The sequence below is a fragment of the Heptranchias perlo genome, chromosome 21 (assembly GCF_035084215.1).
Source record: "Heptranchias perlo isolate sHepPer1 chromosome 21, sHepPer1.hap1, whole genome shotgun sequence".
NCBI lineage: Eukaryota > Metazoa > Chordata > Chondrichthyes > Hexanchiformes > Hexanchidae > Heptranchias > Heptranchias perlo.
In genome coordinates, this window is record NC_090345.1 from 11970698 (window position 1) to 11993710 (window position 23013).

Below are 23013 nucleotides of genomic sequence, written 5' to 3' on the forward strand. Positions count from 1 at the left end.
TGGCCTGTGTCTGTGCTCTAACGCTCTATGATTCCATATAAGAGGGAGGGCAGATATGTTTGCGAAGGTTAGCTGACATAAATTAGGGCAACATTTTTGATATGAACTGCATTTGTTGTGCTGTCCATCAAATAGTATGAAGTTGGGGAATCCCGTAAAATGATCAATATTTAACAGACAGGCAATGATGAATTTAACAGACTCTGCATAACAAATGCCGCCCATGAAAAAAAGTACAGCCCCAGACATTACAATAATACAAATGAAGACAGAGTTTACCCAGACTGTTCAGCGAGTGTGAAACTGCTCCATAATCACTAGAACTTATAGAACCATTTCACTCTAGCTGAGCAGTATGGGTAGCCTCTGCTTCCATTTGTGACAGAAATGACTCTCAACCTGTAGCAGTGTTGGGCTGTGAGTGATGGGCCCAATACGCTTGATGGGTCTAGTGACGACTGTGAATACTGTTTGGTGGACACTTCAGGGGATGATATCCTTTGTGCTCTATGCGTAACAAATTCAATCATTATAGAGATGATTTGGTTACACGTGGGGGAAAGAGGATGTCTTCCTCCGTCAGCAGAAAACCGCGGTTACTTATCACTGCTTGCACTTGTAGTTCACTGTAGAAATTCTCAGCAGGCCATATTGAAGGGGTAAATTCCAAAAAGGAGCTCCAACTTTGATAAGAGCTGTTTGTCTGAGTTTGTAACAGTGAGGTTTGATTGTGCAGATGAAAAGAGTTCCATTTGGCTTCATTAATGCTGTCAAGGTATTTGTCCTTCATCTTCAACCAGTGGAAGATTCGATGTAGTCTTCCTGTCCTACGTGTGATATGAATGACACTGTTCTCAATGTGTTTCCCCCCCCCCACCAGGTTTTTGAAGAGGAGCACAGCGTTTTATTCCTGGATCAGGGTGGTGCACTTGTGGCCATTAAACACACGCCTCAGCCAATCAGGCATCTGTGGTAATTGTTCCTCCTCTTATTCTTCTGACTGCTGTTGGAAATGGCAAAGCTGCAGTAATGAGGGGGAAAAAGAGAAATATTTAGATTTTTATAGTGCCTTTCACGACCTCACAGCATCCTAAAGTGCTTTACAGCCACTGAAGTACTTTTGAAGTGTGGTCACTGTTGTAATGTAGGAATAATCCCCAGTGTTTGGACAGTTGATGCCTTTTTCTTGAATGTGCTGCACATTTATCAGGCATTCATTAATAAGTGTGTTCCAGGTGTAATCTAGGCAGATTCCTAGATTTGCCCTTCACATACCTGAACCTGTGTTCTCTTGTGCTGCTGCTTTAGCAGATCTGAAAGTATTGTTTATTTCTCTGTCTCATTGAGTATCTTAGGGTGCATTTACACCCGACTCCATCACTGCAACAAAACGGCTTTGTCCAACAGTAGGGTTAGGATGTAAACACGGAGTCAGTTGACCAATCTCATTTGGAACTGGAAAGTAAGACCCCAGAATGAATATAAAAAAAATCGAGGATCAGTCTCACTGCTTCTGTCTGCATTACCTCGAGGATTGCTAGCAGAAGGACAATATTAATGATTCCATCCGTACCAATAGCAAATTGCACTTTTTTAATCAATGTTGTCTGCTGTGGTTTCAGATTACCCTCCATTTGATGGCAGTGATTATGTAATGAATATTTATGCAGTCACGGCCTGATCAATGTAGAACTGAGCTGCCAAGAAATTCCAGACTTCAATCTGGATGATGCTAAGGACTGGGAGTTCTGTCAGCTGCATTGAAAACAAACATGTTTGTTTTGCCAATCTTTGCCTTCAAAGCCCGTTTGATCATTAATTCATTGGCGATCTAAACAAAAGACAGAATGATAGAAAGCAAAACACATTTTCCCCCCATTTTCTCTCCTCAGCTCCTGAAGGTGCTGACCCATACCTGGGGTATGGATCCATGGGCACTGACTGCCCCCTGGTCCCTCGCCCATGTGACCTTTCACCTGAATAATGAGTGTCACTAGGCTATTCACCATGGGGTACATCACAGCTGGACCTGATCCTGTCCTCACTTGTACTTCCAGCAAGAGTCACAGGACAACCATCAGGAGCAGGAATCCCCCCTCCACAGCCCAGGAATACTCGGGGCAATTAAACGTTGAATTACTGGAGCACAGTTCCACAGACATTGACAGTCACCTGCTACCACGCCCAAATGGCAACTTTCATGTATGAGCCTAGTCAGCGAGTGTTGGCTGATTACTTTACTCTTTAATTGATGTCCACACAAGTACCCATTCAGCAGGAGTCACTTGATAATGACCAATGGATAGGTGAAGTACTGGGGGGAGGAGAATGCCAGCATTAATTGAGGGTGGGGGGGGAGGAGAGTGCCAAAATGAAGTGAGAGGAGGAGAAGGAGACTGATAATATAAACTATACCTGCGCCACAAATTCCATTCCCTTGCCGTTGGCCCCACCCCACTTCCTGCATCCCTGGCCTTAGGCTGTTTGCAACTGTCACGGCCTGAGTGAACCTGAATTGAGCTTCAGACTCCATATCCCCTCTATCACAAAAACTGTTTACTTCCACCTCTGCAACATTGCCCACTTCTGCCCTTTGCCGCTGAAAACCTCATATATGCCTTTGCCACCTCCAGTCTCCCTGGACTACTCTAATGTTGTCCTTGCTGGACTCCCAGCCTCCAAATACTGCGCATATTCTGTCCGCACAAAGTCCCACTCGCTGACGTACATAAGGTCCTCAGCCCTGAGTGCATTAATTATAAATTCCTCATCCTTGTCTTAATTCCTTTATGACCTCACCCTACTCTATCTGTGTGATCTCCTCCAGCTCTACATTCCCACCCCCCCCCCCCCGCCCAAAGCCTGACTCTGACCTTTTGTGTGTCCTTTAACCCCCTCATCCCTGCCTCATTTGCTCCCTACCTTCCCCACTAGAGGCGCAGCCTTCAGTCATCTTGGTCCTTTTCTCTGGAACTCTGCCGTAAACCCCTCGCCTCTTCACCTGTCTCTTTCCTCCTTTAAAAACCTCTTCAAAGCCCTTTCCTCAACCAGGCTTTCGGTCACCGCTCCTAATCTCTCCCTAACTGGCTCGGTGTCTGTTTTCCTTCCACTTATCTGCAAGGCCTTGGAATGTTTTAAATGTTAAAGGAACTATATAAATGAAAGATGCTGTTTTGTTCCTTTTTCCTCCAATATGAGTGAAAGAGTATTTGGTATACCTGTATCAACCCTGTGTTCCACTGCATGGTTGTAAGCTTATATCAGGGCTATTGAGTTGTCAGCTTTTTTGAGGTGCTGATCGGTTTTTGCTGGTTTCCAAGGTTAGCATGTGTGATTCCAGATCAAATAGGCCAAAAGGCCTTCTTCATCTGTACTTGTCTTGTGATCTTTTGGGCTGTGGGGAGTGAGATTTATACGTAATGATAAAGATCTCTGGATAGATTTGGATGAAGGCCCTTCAATCAAATTATCTCATCCTTCCACGCTGCCATTGCAGCTTCTAACAGTTGTTAAACACCCATCCCGGCAACCCATTTAAACTCTTCCAACTGTGAAAAGAATGAGACTGATCTCACTCCTGTTTAAATATTTGGAACTGCGTTTATTTTCAAGAGTGAGATACAGCAAAACCGTCATATTTTAAGACTAAATGAATTTGTAGACTACCTTACTACAAATCACAGGCTTGAAATCTGTACCACCCGCTTTCATCAGCATGCTGTTTTGATTGGCTGGCTGCAGTTTCCATGGTGATAACTAGAGGCCCAGTCATGTGTAATCCTCATCTTGAAAACTACATTCAATCATAAAATCATTGATAACACATCCACTTAACGTATCATAGCAAGGGGGAGATAATTATTACTGATGTACTCAATGCTTTTCACTCTATTATTTTTTTTGTCTAACAGTGCTGCCATTTTGTTTTAACCAGGCTGAGCTTTGACGAAGGGAGATCCTGGAGTAAATATAGTTTCACTACAGTCCCTCTCTTTGTAGACGGAGTACTGGGTGAACCGGGAGAGGAAACTCTAGTAATGACGTGAGTAGAGAACATTTTATTTCACTGTTGCAGCCTAAAGCAAAAAAAATTAAAATAATACATATTGGTATATCACCTGGGTTGAGATTAAAGAAAGAATTTGCATTTATATAGCAATTTTCTTGGCCCTAGGACATCCCAAAATACTTCACAGCCAATGAAGTACTTTTGAAATGTGGTCACTGTTGTAATTTAGGAAAATGTGGCAGCCAATTTATGCACAGCAAGGTCCCACAAACAGCAATTGAGATAAATGACCAGCTAATCTGTTTTTGGTGGCATTGGCTGAAGGATAAATGACGACCAAGACAGCGAGAGAACTCCCCTGTTCTTCTACAAATAGTCCCAATGGGATCTTTTACGTCCACCTGAGGGGCCAGATGGTGCTTCAGTTTAATGTCTCATTGGAACGACGGCACCTCTGACAGTGCAGCACTCCCTCAGCACTGCACTGAAGTTTCAGACTGCATTATGTGTGGAGCTTGATCCCTTGACCTGCTGACTCAGAGGCGAGAGTGCTACCAACTAAGAGAAGGCTGACACCTTAAAAAACACCAGATGTGTGCAAGAACCAGGACGCTCAGAGGAAGTATCAAGAATTTGCTTGGTGGAGTGAGTGATATGGTGGGACATAAAATTGTTCTGGTTTTGTAGTCAGGTTACAATCCTTATTGAAGTTGAATGGTGTTACATGCGGTTATTACAGCCCCCCGTGAAGGACTTGGTTCAACTGTGCCATTTTAAGGGGAGAAGTTTGCGGGCAGCCTTAGTTCCCAGAGTGCCCGGCTCTGGAAACTTGCGGCTGTTTCCTATTTGTCTATTGGCACCCAAGAGTAGGTGACACTGGAATATAATTTGCTGGAAGGAATACATGGAGATGCAGGAGGTGAGTGCATGTCCCTTCACATCTGGTACTTGGATTTGGATCCAGGCCAGATCCAGACGAGATGGAAAACCTTCTACCAATTCTGAACATCCTAACTTTTGACCACTCTGAAACCAGTTGCAAGCAGACCCGGGCGCATCAGACGGGAATGCTCATGATTCAGCAATTTTTGGCACAAAATTGTCAATTCTCCTCAGAGACAATTGCTGAATCTCAGGAATAGAAACACTACCTGATGAATAGAAATATCACCTGCTTTTCCAAAACTGGATAAGAGGCACGTTGTTAGGCCAGACTAAAGGGAACCAGGCCAACCTGTGTCTGGCCTTGATGCTAACACTGTGCCTGTACATGTATATAGCACCAGTCTTTGGTGAGAGCTGGGATGCAGTGATAAAACCAGAAAAGGCTAATGTGAAATAAAGTGTCCTCAGTTGGTAATAAAGCCTCTAACTTGCCTCTGATGATATAAAGAACCAGAGAGGTAAAACGTAATGTTGACATGTAGTTATTCTGCACAGAAAAAAAAACTGAAAAGGCTGAAGGAAGCAAAGTTGCAAGTCACTCGGGAATAGCTGAAGCAAATGCAAAAAAAAGTAAGCTACTTTGAACTTGAAAACTGTGATCTCTGTTGCCTCTCAGCCAGAGAAAGTACTAAAAACAATGCTTAGAACTAACTCCTTAACACCATGCACGTTCAGCAGAATTAAGAGTAAAAGTCAGTTTACAACAAGGAGAGTTTCGGAAGCCGAAAGCTATGGAGCATGCACACAAGGTCCAGAACTGTTAAATGTCAAAGCAAAGGACTTAAAAGAAAGCAAGACTTGCGTTTCTACATTTCTGTAGCGCCTTTCACGACCTCGGGACATCCCAAAGCGCTTTACAGCCAATTAAGTACTTTTGAAGTGTTTAGTGCATGACTGGAAACACTAGAAAGAACTGCAGTAAAAATAGAACTTGCAGCGAGCGACAGAGAAAGTGAAAGTTTTTTGTGTTCTTAATTGGAACTCAGCAAGCTAAATAGTAACAGGCAGCTTGTTAACAGCTATGGGAGAAAGCACCCTCACACAAAAGGAATCCAGGCATTTGATGAGCACTGTAACCCTAAGAAAAAATAGATCAGTAAATGGCCACAATTTTTTTTAATACCTGCAAATGGCATTTTGGACTGTGTCACAGCAACAAGAGAAATGTCCCACTTAAAGTCAGCTGTGCAGGAATTACAGAAAATAGAACCACTTTGCCTTGGATTCAGTGGTACCCACAGAGGGAGCAACAGCTGGGAAGTCATGGCCCGACTTTTAGACTGAACTGAACATTTTAGCAGCTACGTGTGATTTTGGGGAATCACTCCAGGCAGTTCTGGACTTTGTGCGATCGTGTAAAACGGGCGATAGCGATTTGGCAGCCCAATTTCACATCTCTCCCCATTTATATTTCTATCGTGGTGATAAAAATTGGGAGAGATGTAAAAAGGGGCTGTCGACTCGCTATCACCCGTTTTACACTATCACACAAGGTCAAGATCGACCCCCCGTGAGTCTTCGATCAGAGTTTGGATCGCATAGGAGGGGTAAAATTGGATTCTCCCAATCTCCTGCCTTAACTATGGCAGTAGATCAGTGGAAACGGCGGAGAAACGGTGCGATCAGCTAATTACGCTGTTTATTTACAGGCAGCAGTAGCCACCATAACCATTACAGTAGTGTAAGCACAAACAAGGAAAAGTACAACATCCCACTTAAAGTCAACTATGCAAGAACACTAGAGAATCTAATCAAGGGCCTTTTGTGCCCTTGACGAGATTTTATTTTTCCTTCCATTGTTTTGTAGGTAAGGCAAGTATGGACTTATTGGAGGCTTGAAAGAAAACCGTTAAAATTCACGCTGAAAATAGAATGAATTGCCACTTTTCTATATTTGTGTTTGGTGGAGTGAGAAATGACAGTGATACAGAGAGAGAGAGAGACAAAGCCGCCTCCTTCCGGCATCAAGTAGCCGTACTGATAGATGAGGTTCGGGCTGAGTCTGTACAATTCCAACGTCTCCTATGTTCCATGAAGGAACTCCAGGGTAATTAATGAATCCAAGTTAATCAGCTCGGGTCAGTTTGAGTTGTAGCCCGCATTGAATCAGTTTTGATAATTCAAATGACACTAATTATTTATTGATGTTTCAACACAACTACAGTAACCAATACACTATATTTCAGTCTGTTTATTTCAGCCAGTCATCCATCTATTAATCTATATGCATTCTCACAATCATTGGCCCCAAATATTGCCTACTGTTTAGGGAGGTGTCTCTTCTCACTTCGAGTTCTAATTCAAATATCACAGCGGAGGTTGCAGACCATGGATGATAGAATTCTGTCGCCTACAATTGCTGTTATTTTAACTGCGGCATTAATTCATTTATTTTAAATTAAACGCATTCATGGCATCAAATAATGCCGATCAGAAAATCTAGCCTTGCCTGTTTTAAATTTAAGTCATTTTTAATTAGTAAAGTACTCCTCTTTTCTTCTGTCTAGAATATTCCAAAGCACTTTTAATTGATTTACATAAGAACACAAAAATAAATCAAGGATGAGAAAAGGTCGTTTGGCCCAAAGAGCCCATCCCTCTTGCATTTCAACCCACCCAAATTGGCATCTGATTCACCCAGCCCGGCAACCAACTATCCCAGCCCGGCAACCAACTATCCCAGCCCGGCAACCAACTATCCCAGCCCGGCAACCAACTAACCCAGCCCGGCATCCAGCTAACCCAGCCTTGCATACACCTAACCCAGACCATTATCCAGCTAACCCAGCTTTACATCCAACTCACCCAGACCGGCAACCAACTAGCCCAGACCGGCAACCAACTAACCCAGCCCGGCAACCAACTAGCCCAGACCGGCAACCAACTATCCCAGCCCGGCATCCAACTATCCCAGCCCGGCATCCAACTAGCCCAGACCGGCAACCAACTATCCCAGCCCGGCAACCAACTATCCCAGCCCGGCAACCAACTATCCCAGCCCGGCAACCAACTATCCCAGCCCGGCAACCAACTATCCCAGCCCGGCAACCAACTAACCCAGCCCGGCAACCAACTAACCCAGCCCGGCAACCAACTAGCCCAGACCGGCAACCAACTAACCCAGCCCGGCAACCAACTAACCCAGCCCGGCATCCAGCTAACCCAGCCCGGCAATCAACTAACCCAGCCCGGCAACCAACTAACCCAGCCCGGCAACCAACTAACCCAGCCCGGCAACCAACTAACCCAGCCCGGCATCCAACTATCCCAGACCGGCAACCAACTATCCCAGCCCGGCATCCAACTATCCCAGCCCGGCATCCAACTAACCCAGCCTTGCATACACCTAACCCAGACCATTATCCAGCTAACCCAGCTTTACATCCAACTCACCCAGACCGGCAACCAACTAGCCCAGACCGGCAACCAACTAACCCAGCCCGGCAACCAACTAACCCATCCCGGCATCCAGCTAACCCAGCCCGGCAACCAACTAGCCCAGACCGGCAACCAACTAACCCAGCCCGGCAACCAACTAGCCCAGACCGGCAACCAACTATCCCAGCCCGGCATCCAACTATCCCAGCCCGGCATCCAACTAGCCCAGACCGGCATCCAACTAGCCCAGACCGGCAACCAACTAGCCCAGACCGGCAACCAACTATCCCAGCCCGGCATCCAACTAACCCAGCCTTGCATACACCTAACCCAGACCATTATCCAGCTAACCCAGCTTTACATCCAACTCACCCAGACCGGCAACCAACTAACCCAGCCCGGCAACCAACTAGCCCAGACCGGCATCCAGCTAACCCAGCCCGGCAACCAACTAGCCCAGCCCGGCAACCAACTAACCCAGCCCGGCAACCAACTAACCCAGCCCGGCATCCAGCTGACCCAGCCCGGCATCCAGCTGACCCAGCCCGGCAACCAACTAACCCAGCCCGGCAACCAACTAACCCAGCCCGGCAACCAACTAGCCCAGACCGGCAACCAACTAACCCAGCCCGGCAACCAACTAACCCAGCCCGGCATCCAGCTGACCCAGCCCGGCATCCAGCTGACCCAGCCCGGCAACCAACTAACCCAGCCCGGCAACCAACTAACCCAGCCCGGCAACCAACTAGCCCAGACCGGCAACCAACTAGCCCAGACCGGCAACCAACTATCCCAGCCCGGCATCCAACTATCCCAGCCCGGCATCCAACTAACCCAGCCTTGCATACACCTAACCCAGACCATTATCCAGCTAACCCAGCTTTACATCCAACTCACCCAGACCAGCATCCAATTGTACCTTGAACTCCCCTGATACCTTTGATGTTACCACCTTACCTGGTAGATCATTGCAAACATCTATCCCCCTTTGAGTTAAGGCACTTTTTCTAAGATCTGTTTTAAATTCAGTTTTCACTTTTATCTTCTATGATACTGCTAACTGACTTTAAAGTAATATTATTGGTTCACCTTATCAATGCCATTTAACACTTTATGTACCGCAGTGAGGATGCCTCATAACCTTCTCTCTAAACGTTATCTTTTTCATAGTTTATTCCCTATACACTTGGCAACATTCTTGTCACTCTTCTCAGTCCTCTCTCCAATGTATGTGTGCCTCTTTGAAAATATTGTGACCAGAACTGCACACAACATTCAAACTAGGGTCTGATCAGTGCATTATAAAGCCACAGTATAATCTCTGTAGTTTTATACTGTATACTATTCTGGTTATGTATTCCAACATTTTACTTGCTTTTTAATTGCCTCTCCACATTGCCTTGACATTGAAACTGATGCTACACCCAAGTCCTTTTCAAAGTCTCCCTGTACTAATTCTGTTCCCTTTCTTGTCTGTCATTGTTGCTCATTCTTTCTTCCATTGAACTATACAAGCTTGAAGCACAGGCGGCCATTTGCACCTTTGCTGGCTGTTTGCTAGAGCAATTCAAAAGTAATTTCACTGCTCCATTCTCAGTCTCTCGGTGATAATTTGAAATTGATGATCTCCTCCACACTAACTGCCCAACCACACGGACTGCAGTGGTTCAAGAAGGCGGCTCACCACCATCTTCTCAAGGGCAATTAGGGATGGGCAATAAATGCTGGCCTTGCCAGCTACGCCCACATCCCATGAGTGAATAAAAAAAAGGAAACAGTCAATACTTTACTTTTGTCACTGCTCATTTTCACTTGCCACTTCCCTGCCCAGTTGCATAACAGATCTAAACCCAGTTGCAAAATCATAATCTGCAGTGGAAATCTGGAACAATCTCTGCCAAAAAGCTGTTGAGGTTAGGTCAATTGAAAATTTCAAAACTGAGAATGATAGATTTTTGTTAGGCAAGGGTATTAAGGGTTACAGAAGCAAGGCGGGTAGATGGAGCTAAGATACAGATCAGCCATGATCTAACTGAATGACGGAACAGGCTTGAGGGGCTGAATGGCCTTCTCCTGTTCTTGTGTTCCGTACTGCATTCCCTATTTTAGTGTCAGCTGTGCATTTGTTTCAGATAATCCATTGTTCTTGAAATGTTCTTTAAATGTTACCTTCCGTGAAAATTTCCTGGAAGCCGCCATCATGTCACTCACTTCATGGCTCTAAACGTTAAACCTCGAATGTTCGACTGCCTAGAGTGGCAGAGGTTTTAAAATGTTTTCTCCCTCAATTCTTCTCCTGAAGGCACCGACCCTTGCTAGGGTACCGTTCCGTGGCACTGGGTGCCCGGCAATACTTTGCCTGAGCGGCCTTTCTTCGTGTGCGGGCCTTCACAGTGAGCGTCATTCATCCATAGGAGAAGTCACTGTAGAACCGGATCCTGTCCTCACCTAAGATGCACACACACACACACACTGCCAGCCAGAAACTGCTTCATAGTAACGCTGAGCAGGAGCCTTGGCTGCTATTCATAGCCCTAATTGTAGTATCCCCACCATTGCTCTGACTGAGAACGTCTAACTTGGCTCAGGCCGTGGATCAAGCCAGGGACCCTCCTGGTCTCAGTACCCCACTGGGTATTGTGTTTACCAACCGCGTCACCCGTAGAACATAGTTTTCTCTGTATGTTTTCACTCATTAGGGTACATAGGGAATAATACAGGGAAACAATGAAGGAAATACGGGGAAAGTGTACAGCCTACAGGAAACCCTGAGAATGAAACGAGCTCACTTCTCAGCTGGAATGCCACCCAGCAGTTAGAAGACACCTGATACTCGCCTACTATGCAGTTTGGTCATCCAGCTACCACTCTCTTTAGTCAACCTACTATTTCTCATCTACGTGCTGCCCCTCGTGACATCATCCGAAGACATGACGTCAGGTTTCACATGTACGCCAACGACAGCCAGCTCCTCTCTCAACCCCTTCACTGCCTCTGTGTTGTTAGACTGCTTGTCCGACATCCAGTCCTGGATCATCCGCAATTTCCTCCAGTTAAACATTGGGAAGACCGAAGCCATTGTCTTTGGCTCCCGCCATGAACTCCGTTCCCTCACCATCCCTCTCCCTGGTAATTGTCTCAGGCTGAACCAGACTGTTCTCAACCTCAACGTCCTACTTGACTCTGAGCTGAGCTTTTGACCCCACAGCCTGTCCATCACCGAAATCGCACACTTCCACTTAACATCACCCATCTCCGCCTCCACCTCAGCTTATCTCCTGCTGAAACCCTCATCCATGCTTTTGTTACCTCAACTATTCCAGTGGTCTCCTGGCTGGCCTCTCATCTTCCACCTTCCATAAACTTAAGCTAATTCAATACTCTGCTGCCTGTATCCTAACTCACACCAAGTCCCATTCACCCATCATCCCTGTGCTCGCTGATCTACATTGGCTCCTGGTCCACCAATGCCTCAGTTTTAAAATTCTCATCCTCATGTTCAAATCCTCCATGGCCTCAGCCCTCCCCATCTCTGTAACCTCCTCCAGCCCTGCAAACCTCTGAGAACTCTGCATTCCTCCAACTCTGGTCTCTTGTGCAACCCCACTCCCTTCACCCCAGCTATGGTGGTCTTGCCTTCAGCCATCTAGGCCCTAAGCTCTGGAATTCCCACGCTTATCCTCTCTGTCTCTCCACCTCTCTCTCCTCCTTTAAGACTCTCCTTAAAACTTACCTCTTTGACCAAGTTTTTAGTCACCTGTCCTTATATCTATAAAAACAGAAAATGCTGGAGAAACTCAGCAAGTCAGGCAGCATCAGCGGAGAAAGAAACAGAGTTAACATTTCAGGTCAAAGACCTTTCGTCAGAACTGGAAGATGTTAAAAGAGTTAAAGTTTTTGAGCAAGTACAGAGCCAGGGAAAGGGAGGGGAGAGGAGGGGAGGAAAGAACAAAAGGGAAGGTCTGTGATAGGGTAGAGGGCACGAGTGATTAAATGACAAAAGGGATGATGGTGTAAGGCAAGGAAGGTGGTAATGGGACACGTTAAGAAACAAAAGATTGGTTAGGAGTAGCTGTAAGTGGCAGCAGCAGATCCATTACCAGCAGCTGCAGTCCAATAAATTTTTTAAAATAATAATTTTAAAAATTCAGAGCCGTGGTTCTGATCTGAAGTTAAAATCAGTGTTGAGTCTGGAAGGTTGTAAAGTGCCTAATCGAAAGATGAGGTGCTGTTCCTCGAGCTTACGTTGAGCTTCATTGGAACAGTGTAAGAGGCCGAGGACAGAGGTCAGAGTGGGACAGGGAATTAAAATGGCAAGCGACCGGCAGGTCAGGGTCACACTTACGGACAGAGCGGAGGTGTTCAGCAAAGCGATCACCCAGTCTGCGTTTGGTCTCCCCAATGTAGGGGAGACCACATTGTGAGCAGCGGATACTAACTTGAAAGAAGTACAAGTAAACCACTGTTTCACATGGAAGGAGTGTTTGGGGCCCTGGACGGTGCGAGGGGAGGAGGTGAAGGGTCAGGTGTTGCATCTCCTGCACTCGCATGGGAAGGTGCCGTGGGGAGGAGGGTAGGTGTTGGGGGTGATGGAAGACTGGACCAGGATGTCACGGAGGGAGCGGTCCCTTCGGAATGCTGAAAGGGGAAGGGCGGGGAAGATGTGTTTGCTGGTGGGGTCACGCTGGAGTGGCAGAGATGGCGGAGGATGATACATTGAATGTGGAGGCTTGTGAGGTGTAAGGTGAGGACAAGGAGGACCTTATCATGGTTCTGGGAGGGGAGGGAAGGGAAGGGGTGTGGACAGAAGTGCGGGAAATAGGACAGACACGGTCGAGGGCCCTGTTAACTCCAGTGGAGGGGAATCCTCGGTTGAGGAAAAAGGAAGACATACCAGAAGCACTGGGACGGAAGGTGGCATCGTCGGAACAGATGCGATGGAGACGGAGGAATTGGGAGAATGGAATAGAGTCCTTACAGGAAGCGGGGTGGGAGGAAGTGCAATCAAGGTAGCTATGGGAGTCGGTGGGCTTATAACAGATATTGGTTGACAGCCTATCTCCAGAAATGGAGATAGAGAAGTCGAGGAAGGGAAGGGAAGAGTCAGAGATGGACCATGTGAAGACAAGGGAAGGGTGGAAATTGGAACCAAAGTTGATGAAATTTTCCAGTTCAGGGCAAGAGCAGGAAACAGCCCCAATACAGTCATCAATGTACCAGAAAAAGAGGTGAGGGAGGGGACCTGAGTAGGACTGGAACAAGAAATCTTCCAAGTATACCACAAAAAGGCAGGCGTAGCTGGGACCCATATAGGTTGACATAGCGACACCTTTTATTTGGAGGAAGTGAGTGGAGTCAAAGGAGAAGTTGTTCAATGTAAGAACAAGTTCAGCCAGGCGGAGGCGGGTGGTGGTCGATGGGGACTGGTTGGGCCTCAGTTCAAGGAAGAAGCGGAGGGCCCGCAGGCCGCCCTGGTGGAGGACGGAGGTGTAGAGGGACTGGATGTCCATGGTGAAAAGTTAGGGCCGGGGAAGTGGAAATTGTTAAAGTGGTGGAGGGCCTCAGAAGAGTCGCGGATGTAGGTCGGACGAGACTGGACAAGGGGAGAAAAAAATAGAGTCGAGAGGGAAGGAAATAAGTTCCGTGGGGCAAGAACAGGCTGAAACGATGGGTCTCCCAGGGCAGTCCTGTTTGTGGATCTTGGGAAGGAGGTAGAAGCGGGCTCTGCGGCGTTGGGGGACCATGAGGTTGCAGGACGTGGGGGAAGATCTCCAGAGGAGATGAGGTCAGTGACGGTCTGGGAAACTATGGCTTGATGTTCGGCAGTGGGGTCATGGTCCTGGGGGAGGTAGGAGGGGGTGTCGGAGTGTTGGCATTCAGTTTCCGCAAGGTCGAGGTCTGTTCGCCGCACAACAACAGCGCCACCCTTGTCAGCAAGTTTAATGACAATGGCAGAGTTGGACCTGAGAGAATAGAAGGCTGAAAGTTCAGAGGGAGGTAGGTTAGAGTGAGTGAGGGGCGTAGAGAAATTGAGACGGCCGATGTCACACTGGCAGTTCCCACTGAAAAGATCGAGAGGGCAAGAGGCCAGAGGGAGGGGTCCAGGTAGAACGAGAATTCTGAAGGCGGGAGAAAGGGTCAGCTGTTCGGGAGGAAGACTCTTGGCCAAAGAAGTGGGCACGGAGGCGAAGGCGAAGGAAGAAGACCTCAGCATCGTGTCAAGCTCGAAATTCATTGAGGTGGGGGCGTAAGGTGGATGAAGCTAACGCCTTTGCTGAGGATTAATCGTTCAGGGTCAGAGAGAGGAAGGTCAATGGGGATAGTGAAAACACGACAGAGTAAAGTGAAGGGGAAGAAGGAGGGACGTTGGTATCTAAGAGTTGTTGAAGCTTGCGGCCTTTGACGCCTGAAAGGAAGAAGAAAAGTTTTTTGTTAAAGCGCCGGGTGAGGCGAAGGATGAAATGGAACTGCGGAACAGGACAACTCTGAAATAGAGTGAATCGGTGCTGCTGGAGAGAGAGGTCGAGAGTTTACATGCGGCAGCGCGTGGCGTTGAGCGTGGAAGCGGCGGGAGCAATGGTTCATGGAGATATCTGTAATCACGGGTGGATCCGAAACATGAAGGGTGGAATTTCAGTTGGAAACTACGTGGAATAAGTCAGAGCTAGAGACAGTTGCTGAGGAAAGAGACGTGGCTGTGAAAGTGAGTTTTAGAAGAAACCTGATCAAACACGAGAAGGGAAACAGAAAGCAATGTAGGTGAACAAGGTAAAAGCCCTTGGCTTGGTGTCAATTTTTTGACTGTTTACACTCAAGTGAAGCGCCTTGGGACGTTTCAATATGTTAAAAGTGAGATATAAATGCAAGTTGTTGCTGTATAGCCTACCAAATAAACAAAATTATATCAGTCCTTTCCTGTTGAATATTTCAATCGTGTAACTCTCTTTTTATTAATGAAAATGTCCAGACAGGTAAGACTTATCCCATTGCAAATTTTATGTGTGAAAAATACTTGCAAGGCTTTGAAGCTTGAGTGGCTGAGATAACAACAGGCAAATCTCCCAATGCAAAGCCACTGGCCTCTTTCTGTCAAGTAGTACATCTCTATCCCTACTGCGAAGCATTCCTTCAAACCTTTATAGTAATAAGCTGACAACAGTCGTTATCAGGGTCATAAGTACATTTTTGTTTTGTTTACCATGCTCTTAAATACCCTTGGTTATTTGTGTGGAATAATTGTGTTTGCAAGCCGGATATTCTGGTTCTCCTCAGTGCCCTGAGTTGAAAGGGGCCTTTAGGGTTTGGCTTAGATTCCAGTGCTTTTTTTTTGCTGAACTTAAAGGGGAAGAAAAAGTGCAATAAATGAGCATTTTACCACAGGACAGTGGTCCCTTATTACTAGACTTGATTCCATGAATGAAAACATTCCGTCCCCACCCTCTTCAACCTACCTGGACCGGCTGGGATTTGCGATGGAGTTGCCGGGTTTCCTGACCCCTCCAATCAGCGAGCCGCTCCAAAAGCGCGAGCGGGTCACCAACAGAACGTAATGAGGCCTGAACATCAAAATGGGGGTTCCGGACCATTAAAATGGGGGTTCCGGGCCCTCCAACTGCTTCCGTTGGGCCGTTGGTGGTGGCCTGGCTCCACTCACTTCCCGCTCGATGGAAGCAGACACGTCAAAACGGACCCCGCTGCCTTTCAGATGAGACATTAAGCTGAGGCGCCTCTTCCAGTTCAGCTGGATATTAAAGATCCTGACACCATTCGAGGAAGAGCGAGGAGTTCTCCTGGTGCCCTGGCCAACATTTCTACCTCAATGAATACCACTATAAAACAAATGAATCTTTTATTCACCTTGTTGCTGAGCACAAAATGGCTGAAGCATTGTGAGGGGTTTCAACATGATCAGGTGTTATATAGACTCAAATGTAATTACCATGGATTCTTACTGAACTCTGTTCTGTGTTGTGTCTTTGACAGTGTGTTTGGTCACATCAGCCATCGCTCTGATTGGCAGCTTGTTAAAGTAGACTACAGGTCCATCTTCAGCAGAAGATGCAATGAGAATGACTTCCATGCATGGGAGTTCCACAATCAGGTGAGGAATCACGCGGTTTCCCTCCCACCCTCCCCCCCCCCCCCCCCCCCCCACCAGTCTAGTCCCAAACTTCCATTACAAAGTGCATCCCTTGTTCATCAGCTCAAATATGGTTGTGTTGCCAGAAAACAAATCAACTCCTCTCGATCTGAACGTGCCTTGTGAAACCTCCGCAACTGTTACAAAAGATCTGTGACATTTCTGTAAAACTATAGTTTGGAAACAGCAATGGATAATATCAACAAAGAGAGAGACATACAAAGAAAGGCAGGCAGAAGGAAAGAGAATGAGACAGAGGAGGTCATTTTTTTCACTTTGGGCACGGGCGGGAAACTGGCGGTTTAATAATCAGCTGCCCGTTATACACCTGGCCAGGTTTTCCTTTCCATTCAAGTGAAAGGAAAGGAAAATCGGACGGATGGACGGGGTGTAAAATGATCCCCGGAGATCACCCCTTGGGAAGTGTCCATTACACAAACATTCCAATTGGCTCAATTCTCCCAAAAACAAAAAAAAAGCACTTTACCACTCATCTCACTGCTCAAACACATATTTATTGGTTCCAGGGAAGTTATGTGACAGACATAGACTGCCCAGAGAGGCAATCAAAGCCGATAACATTGGTAATTTTAAGAGGGAGAGAAAAGTAATTGAGGGATATCGTAGTGAACTGTGTATTCAGTTTTTGAAGTCAGGGGCTGACTAGGTGGACCAGCTGTTCCAATCCTGTAATTCCTATGTTCCTCTGTAACTGTGGTCCAGATTCAGCCAGCCCTCTGTTTTTCTCTTCCTCCATCTTGGAGAAACACCTAGCCTCAGCTCAGCACCTTCCCCTGAATGCAATGCGGTGAATAAGGGGCAGGAGCTCTTGTCCTGCTGCTGCGTGATCATGAGCTTGGTAGCACCATTGTTCTATCACCAGCTCTTTCTCTTTATGCTTCATCCAAGCAAAGTGTTAGAACATAGGAAATAGAGGCAGGAGTAGGCCATACGGCCCTTCGATCCTGCACCGCCATTCAATCAGATCATGGCTGATGAAAGGTCAAGAACCAGAGGACACAGATTTATGGTGATTGGCAAAAGAACATGAAGAAAAACTTTTTTATGCAGAGAGTGGTTAGGATCTAAAATGCACTGCCGGGGGTAGTGGAGGCAGATTCAATCGTGACTTTCAAGAGGGAACTGGATAAGTACTTGAAAGGAAAAAATTTGCAGGGCTTCGGGGATAGGGCGGGGGAGTGGGACTAGCTGGATTGCTCTTGCATAGAGCCAGCACAGACTCGATGGGCCAAAGGGTCGGCTTCCATGCTGTAACCTCTCTATGATTCTATCTTCTACCTCAATTCCACTTTCTCGCCCTATCCCCACATCCCTTGATTCCCTTAGTGTCCAAAAATCTATCGATCTCAGTCTCCCTTAATGACTACACTGACGATTCCAATAGAACCACAGGAAAATCTACTGTAAGAAGTTTTGAATGCAAAGTTTATGAAAACGGTTTCATTGTGCACTCATTATGAGGCATAAAAATGTGTGTTTACCAGAGCTGGCGGTACTTTAAATAGTAAAGAGGGCATTGTTTTGGGAAAAAAATCAACGCATTAATGTTGGTACATTGGTGTTATTTTTCATTACTTAACGTGGGCTATATTTATGTCTTTAATGTCAGTGACAAATTAATGAGTATGTGAGTAATAGAGCAAAAAAGCAAGGTCTCCTCCTTAGGGGATGTGCAGTTAGTTAGTGTGTGGTCCAGTAGCAGCAAGTAAATAACACCCTATAAAAGTATCGTGTTTCATCTTTTCTATTGCCTCAAAAACCTTAAAAAAAACAGAGAAACCGTTCAGTTTACAGTCCTGAGAAGCAGTCACTCCTCTCACCATACAGCGGTCACAGAATGTTGCAGCCCCTCGCCCCACCATGGTCTCATTGTATTCAATTGTCCCATTTAACTTAATGGGTGTCGACTGAATGGACTCACTAAGCTACATATGATATCTTTTGCCTAGAGCCTTAACATAATTAATTTCCAATTGACAGTGCACATCCTGGCCTAATTGGCATCCTTCTTGGATCATGACATATGGTACACAGCGTACAAGATAACGCTGGCACATCTGTAATGGGGGCTCTCGCAGCCTTGCAACCTGACATTCAGGACAGGTCCAATTCTGAATGGAGTGCTGGGCACAGTTGGATGAAACAAAAGCGAATTTATTGAGACAAGGAGTCTACAGCAGCTCGAATCAAAGTTGACAATACACGAAACCAGGTCTGCTAGAATCCAGCAGGCTAGAATTTACATTGAGCTGAACCTGAATCCAATAAATATTTCTGTTTCATGCGTGGTGACAACTTAACGTCCTGACAGGCACACTGCTTGTTAAAGGAGCTACACATCACTGAGCTTGTTCTCAAAACATATCTTCTGCTCTGAAACTCCCCACAAAATGTCATTCTGTTGCTACCTGGTAAGAGTGAGAAGAATAATCGAGGCCTGATTCAGAAGAGAGATTTCTTCACTCTAGTCCAACAGTGCTAGATAGGAGACCCCTCAGGCTGGTACTTTTACTTCGCTATTTATTTGTCTCCCTATCCCGGGAAAAACGGCCTTGATGTGGCAAACATGCTTTTTATGTCTGTCGTTCAGTGCCAGTCTCCATGGGGTTGGTGAGCTCTAATGTGAAAGGAGGCCTGATTGTTGTGTCTACGGTTTCATTGCAGACTGCCAAATCGACCTAAGCAACATTTTAAAAATGAAAGGATGTGTCTTGCCTGCAATACTTATTAATTTGAACTCGCTGTGTATGATGAAGAAAAACACCGGAACAAATGCAAATGCATGGGATGCTCATAGAATCATAGATATCTTAGAAAGGTTACAGCACGGAAGGAGGCCATTCGGCCCATTGAGTCCGCGCCGGCTCTATGCAAGAGCAATCCAGCTGGTCCCACTCCCCCGCCCTTTCCCCGTAGCCCTGCAAATTTTTTCCTTTCAAGTACTTATCCAGTTCCCTTTTGAAGGCCATGATTGAATCTGCCTCCACCCCCCACCTCGGGCAGTGCATTCCAGATCCTAACCACTCGCTGTATAAAAAAGTTTTTCCTCATATCACCTTTGGTTCTTTTGCCAATCACCTTAAATCTATGTCCTCTGGTTCTTGACCCTTCTGCCAATGGGAACAGTTTCTCTCTACCTACTCTGTCCAGACCCTTCATGATTTTGAACGCCTCTATCAAATCTCTTCGCAACCGTCTCTGTTCCAAGGAGAACAATCCCAGCTTCTCCAGTCTATCCACTAAAGTAAAGAAAGTCTCTCATCCCTGGAATCATTCTAGTAAATCTCTCCTGCACCCTCTCTAAGGCTTTCACATTTTTCCTAAAGTGCGGTGCCCAGAGCTGGACACAATACTCCAGTTGTGACCAAACCAGTGTTTTATAGAGGTTCATCATGACTTCCATACTTTTTGTACTCTGTGCCTCTATTTATAAAGCCCAGGATCCCATATGCTTTTTTTAACCGCTTTCTCAACCTGCCCTGCCACCTTCAACGATTTGTGCACATATGTCCCCAGATCTCTCTGTTCCTGTACCCTTTTTAGAATTGTGCCCTCTAGTTTATATTGCCTCTCCTCGTTCTTCCTACCGAAATGTATCACTTCACATTTTTCTGCGTTAAATTTCATCTGCCATGTGTCTGCCCATGCTACCACACTGTCTGTATCCTCTTGAAGTCTATTACTATTCTCCTCACTGTTTTCTACCCTTCCAAGTTTTGTGTCATTTGCAAATTTTGAAATTGTTCTCTGTACACCCAAGTCCAAGTCACTAATATATATCAAGAAAAGCAGTGGTCCCAGCACTGACCCTTGGGGAACACCACTGTACACCTCCCTTCAGTCCGAAAAACAACCGTCCACCACTACTCTCTGCTTCCTGACCCTTAACCAATTCTGTATCCATGTTGCTACTGCTCCCTTTATTCCATGGGCCGCAATCTTAATGTTAAGCCTACCGTGCGGCACTTTATCAAACGGCTTTTGAAAGTCCATATACACCACATCAACTATATTGTCCTCATCTATCCTCTCTGTACCTCATCAAAAAACTCTATCCGGTTAGTTAAATACGATTTGCCTTTAACAAATCCGTGCTGGCTTTCCCTAATCAATCCACACTCGTCCAAGTGACTGTTAATTCTGTCCCCGATTATCGTTTCTAAAAGTTTCCCCGACACTGAGGTTAAACTGACTTGACCTATAGTTACTGGGTTTATCCTTACACCCTTTTTTGAACAATTACATTTGCAATTTTCCAGTCCTCTGGCACCATCCGCTTATCTACGGATGTTTGGAAGATTATGGCCAGTATCTTCGCAACTTCCACCCTTACTTCCCTCAGCAATCTAGGCTGCATCCCATCCAGACCGAGTGACTTATCTACTTTAAGTAGATCTAGCCTTTCAAGTACCTCTTCTTTATCAATTTTTAGCCTATCCAGTATCTCAACTATATCTTTCTTTACTGAGACTCTGGCAGCATCTTGTTCCTTGGTAAAAACAGATGCGAAGTACTCATTTAGTACCTCAGCCATCTCCTCTGCCTCCATGAGCAGATCTCCTTTATGGCTCCCACCCCTCCTCTTACTACCCGTTTATTGTTTACATGCCTGTAGAAGACTTTTGGATTCCCTTTTATGTTTGCTGCCAGTCTATTCTCATTCTCTCTCTTTGCCCCTCTTATTTCCTTTTTCACTTCCCCTTTGAACTTTCTATATTCTGCCTGGTTCTCATTGTGTTATCAACCTGACATCTATCATACGCTCCTTTTTTCCATTTCATATTACTCACTATCTCTTTTGCCATCCAGGGAACTCTGGCTTTAGTTGCCCTACCTTTCTGCCTCGTGGGAATGTGCCTAGACTGCACCTGAACCATCTCCTTTTTGAAGGCCGTTCACTGTTCAATTACAGTTTTGCCTGCCAATCTTTGATTCCAATTTACCTGGGCCAGATCTGTTCTCATCCCATTGAAATTGGCCCGCCTCCAATTGAGTATTTTTACTTTAGAGTGGTCCATGTCCTTTTCCATAACTAATCTAAACCTTATGATACTTTGATCGCTGATTCCTAAATGTTGCCCCACTGACACTTGATCCACTTGGCCCACCTCATTCCCTAGAACCAAGTCCAGCAATGCCTCCTTCCTCATTGGGCCAGAAATGTATTGGTTAAGAAAGTTATCCTGAACACATTTCAAAAATTCCTCCTCCTCTTTGCCCCATATTTTATTATTGTTATCCCAGTCTATATTAAGATAGTTGAAGTCTCCAGTTATCACTACTCTATAGCTTTTGAACCTCTCTGTAGTTTCCCTGCAAATTTGCTCCTTTATATTCTTCCCACTAGTTGGTGGCCTATGGAACACACCCAGTGTAATGGCACCTCTTTTATTTCTTAACTCTAACCAAATAGATTCTGTCCATGATCTCTCCAGGACATCCTTTCTCTCCAGTACTGCAATATTCTCCTTAATCAATACTGCCACCCCGCCCCCCCCCCTCCTTTCTTTCCTTCCCTATCTTTCCTGAACACCTTGTATCCAGGAATATTTAGTACCCAATCCTACCCTTTTTTGAGCCAGGTCTCCGTTATCACCACAACGTCATATTCCCATGTGGCTATTTGCACCTGCAGCTCACCAACTTTGTTTACCACGCTTCGTGCATTTACACACATGCACTGCAAACCAGTCCTGGACTTCCTTTTACTCTCTCTTAGTCTGATCCCACCTAATACTGTACTATTACTTGCTCTAGTGCTATCTTTCTCCCCCGATCCTTTGTGCCCCTTGTTTCTCCTTTCCAATGCTACATCCTGGTGCCGATCCTCCTGCCAAAATAGTTTAAACCCCCTCCACCCCACAGCACTAGTGAACCTCCCCATGAGGACATTGGTCCCAGCTCCATTAAGGAGCAACCGGTCCAGCCTGTACAGGTCCCACCTACCCCAGAACTGGTCCCAATGCCCAGGAATCTAAAGCCCTCCCTCCTGCACCATCTGTCCATCCACGCATTCATCTGCTCTATCCTCCTATTTCTATACTCACTGGCGCATGGCACCGGGAGTAATCCAGAGATTACTACCTTTGAGGTCCTGCCTCTTAATTTCTTTCCTAACTCCTTAAACTCTGCCTGTAGGACCTCATCCCTCTTTCTACCTATGACGTTGGTACCGATATGGACCACGACCTCTAGCTGTATACCCTCCCCCCCCGCAGAATGTTCTGCAGCCGCTCAGTGACATCCTTGACCCTGGCACCAGGGAAGCAACAAACCTTCCTGGAATCACGTTTGTGGCCGCAGAAATGCCTGTCTGCTCCCCGAACTATAGAGTCCCCTATCACTATTGCTCTCCTGACGTTCCTCCTCCCCCCTGTATAGCTGAGCCATCCACGGTGCTGTGGACTTGGCTCTGGCTGCTCTCCCCAGAAGAACCCTTTCCCTTGCCAGTATTCAGAACTGAATACTGGTTGGAGAGTGAGATGCACTCAGGGGACTCCCGCACTGCCTGCCTGCCTGA

At 46.2% G+C, this 23013-nt stretch overlaps 1 protein-coding gene across 2 annotated transcripts in view; it reads left to right on the forward strand.

Moving 5' to 3' along the window:
* The window catches only part of LOC137339976 (VPS10 domain-containing receptor SorCS1-like), a 462228-nt gene that overhangs the window by 325361 nt on the left and 113854 nt on the right, over positions 1–23013 (forward strand). For both annotated transcript variants that reach the window (XM_068002094.1, XM_068002095.1), the window contains exons 12-14: positions 881–972; positions 3935–4042; positions 16316–16433. In XM_068002094.1, coding sequence (XP_067858195.1) covers positions 881–972; positions 3935–4042; positions 16316–16433 — 318 coding nt within the window. The remainder of the gene's footprint in view (positions 1–880; positions 973–3934; positions 4043–16315; positions 16434–23013) is intronic.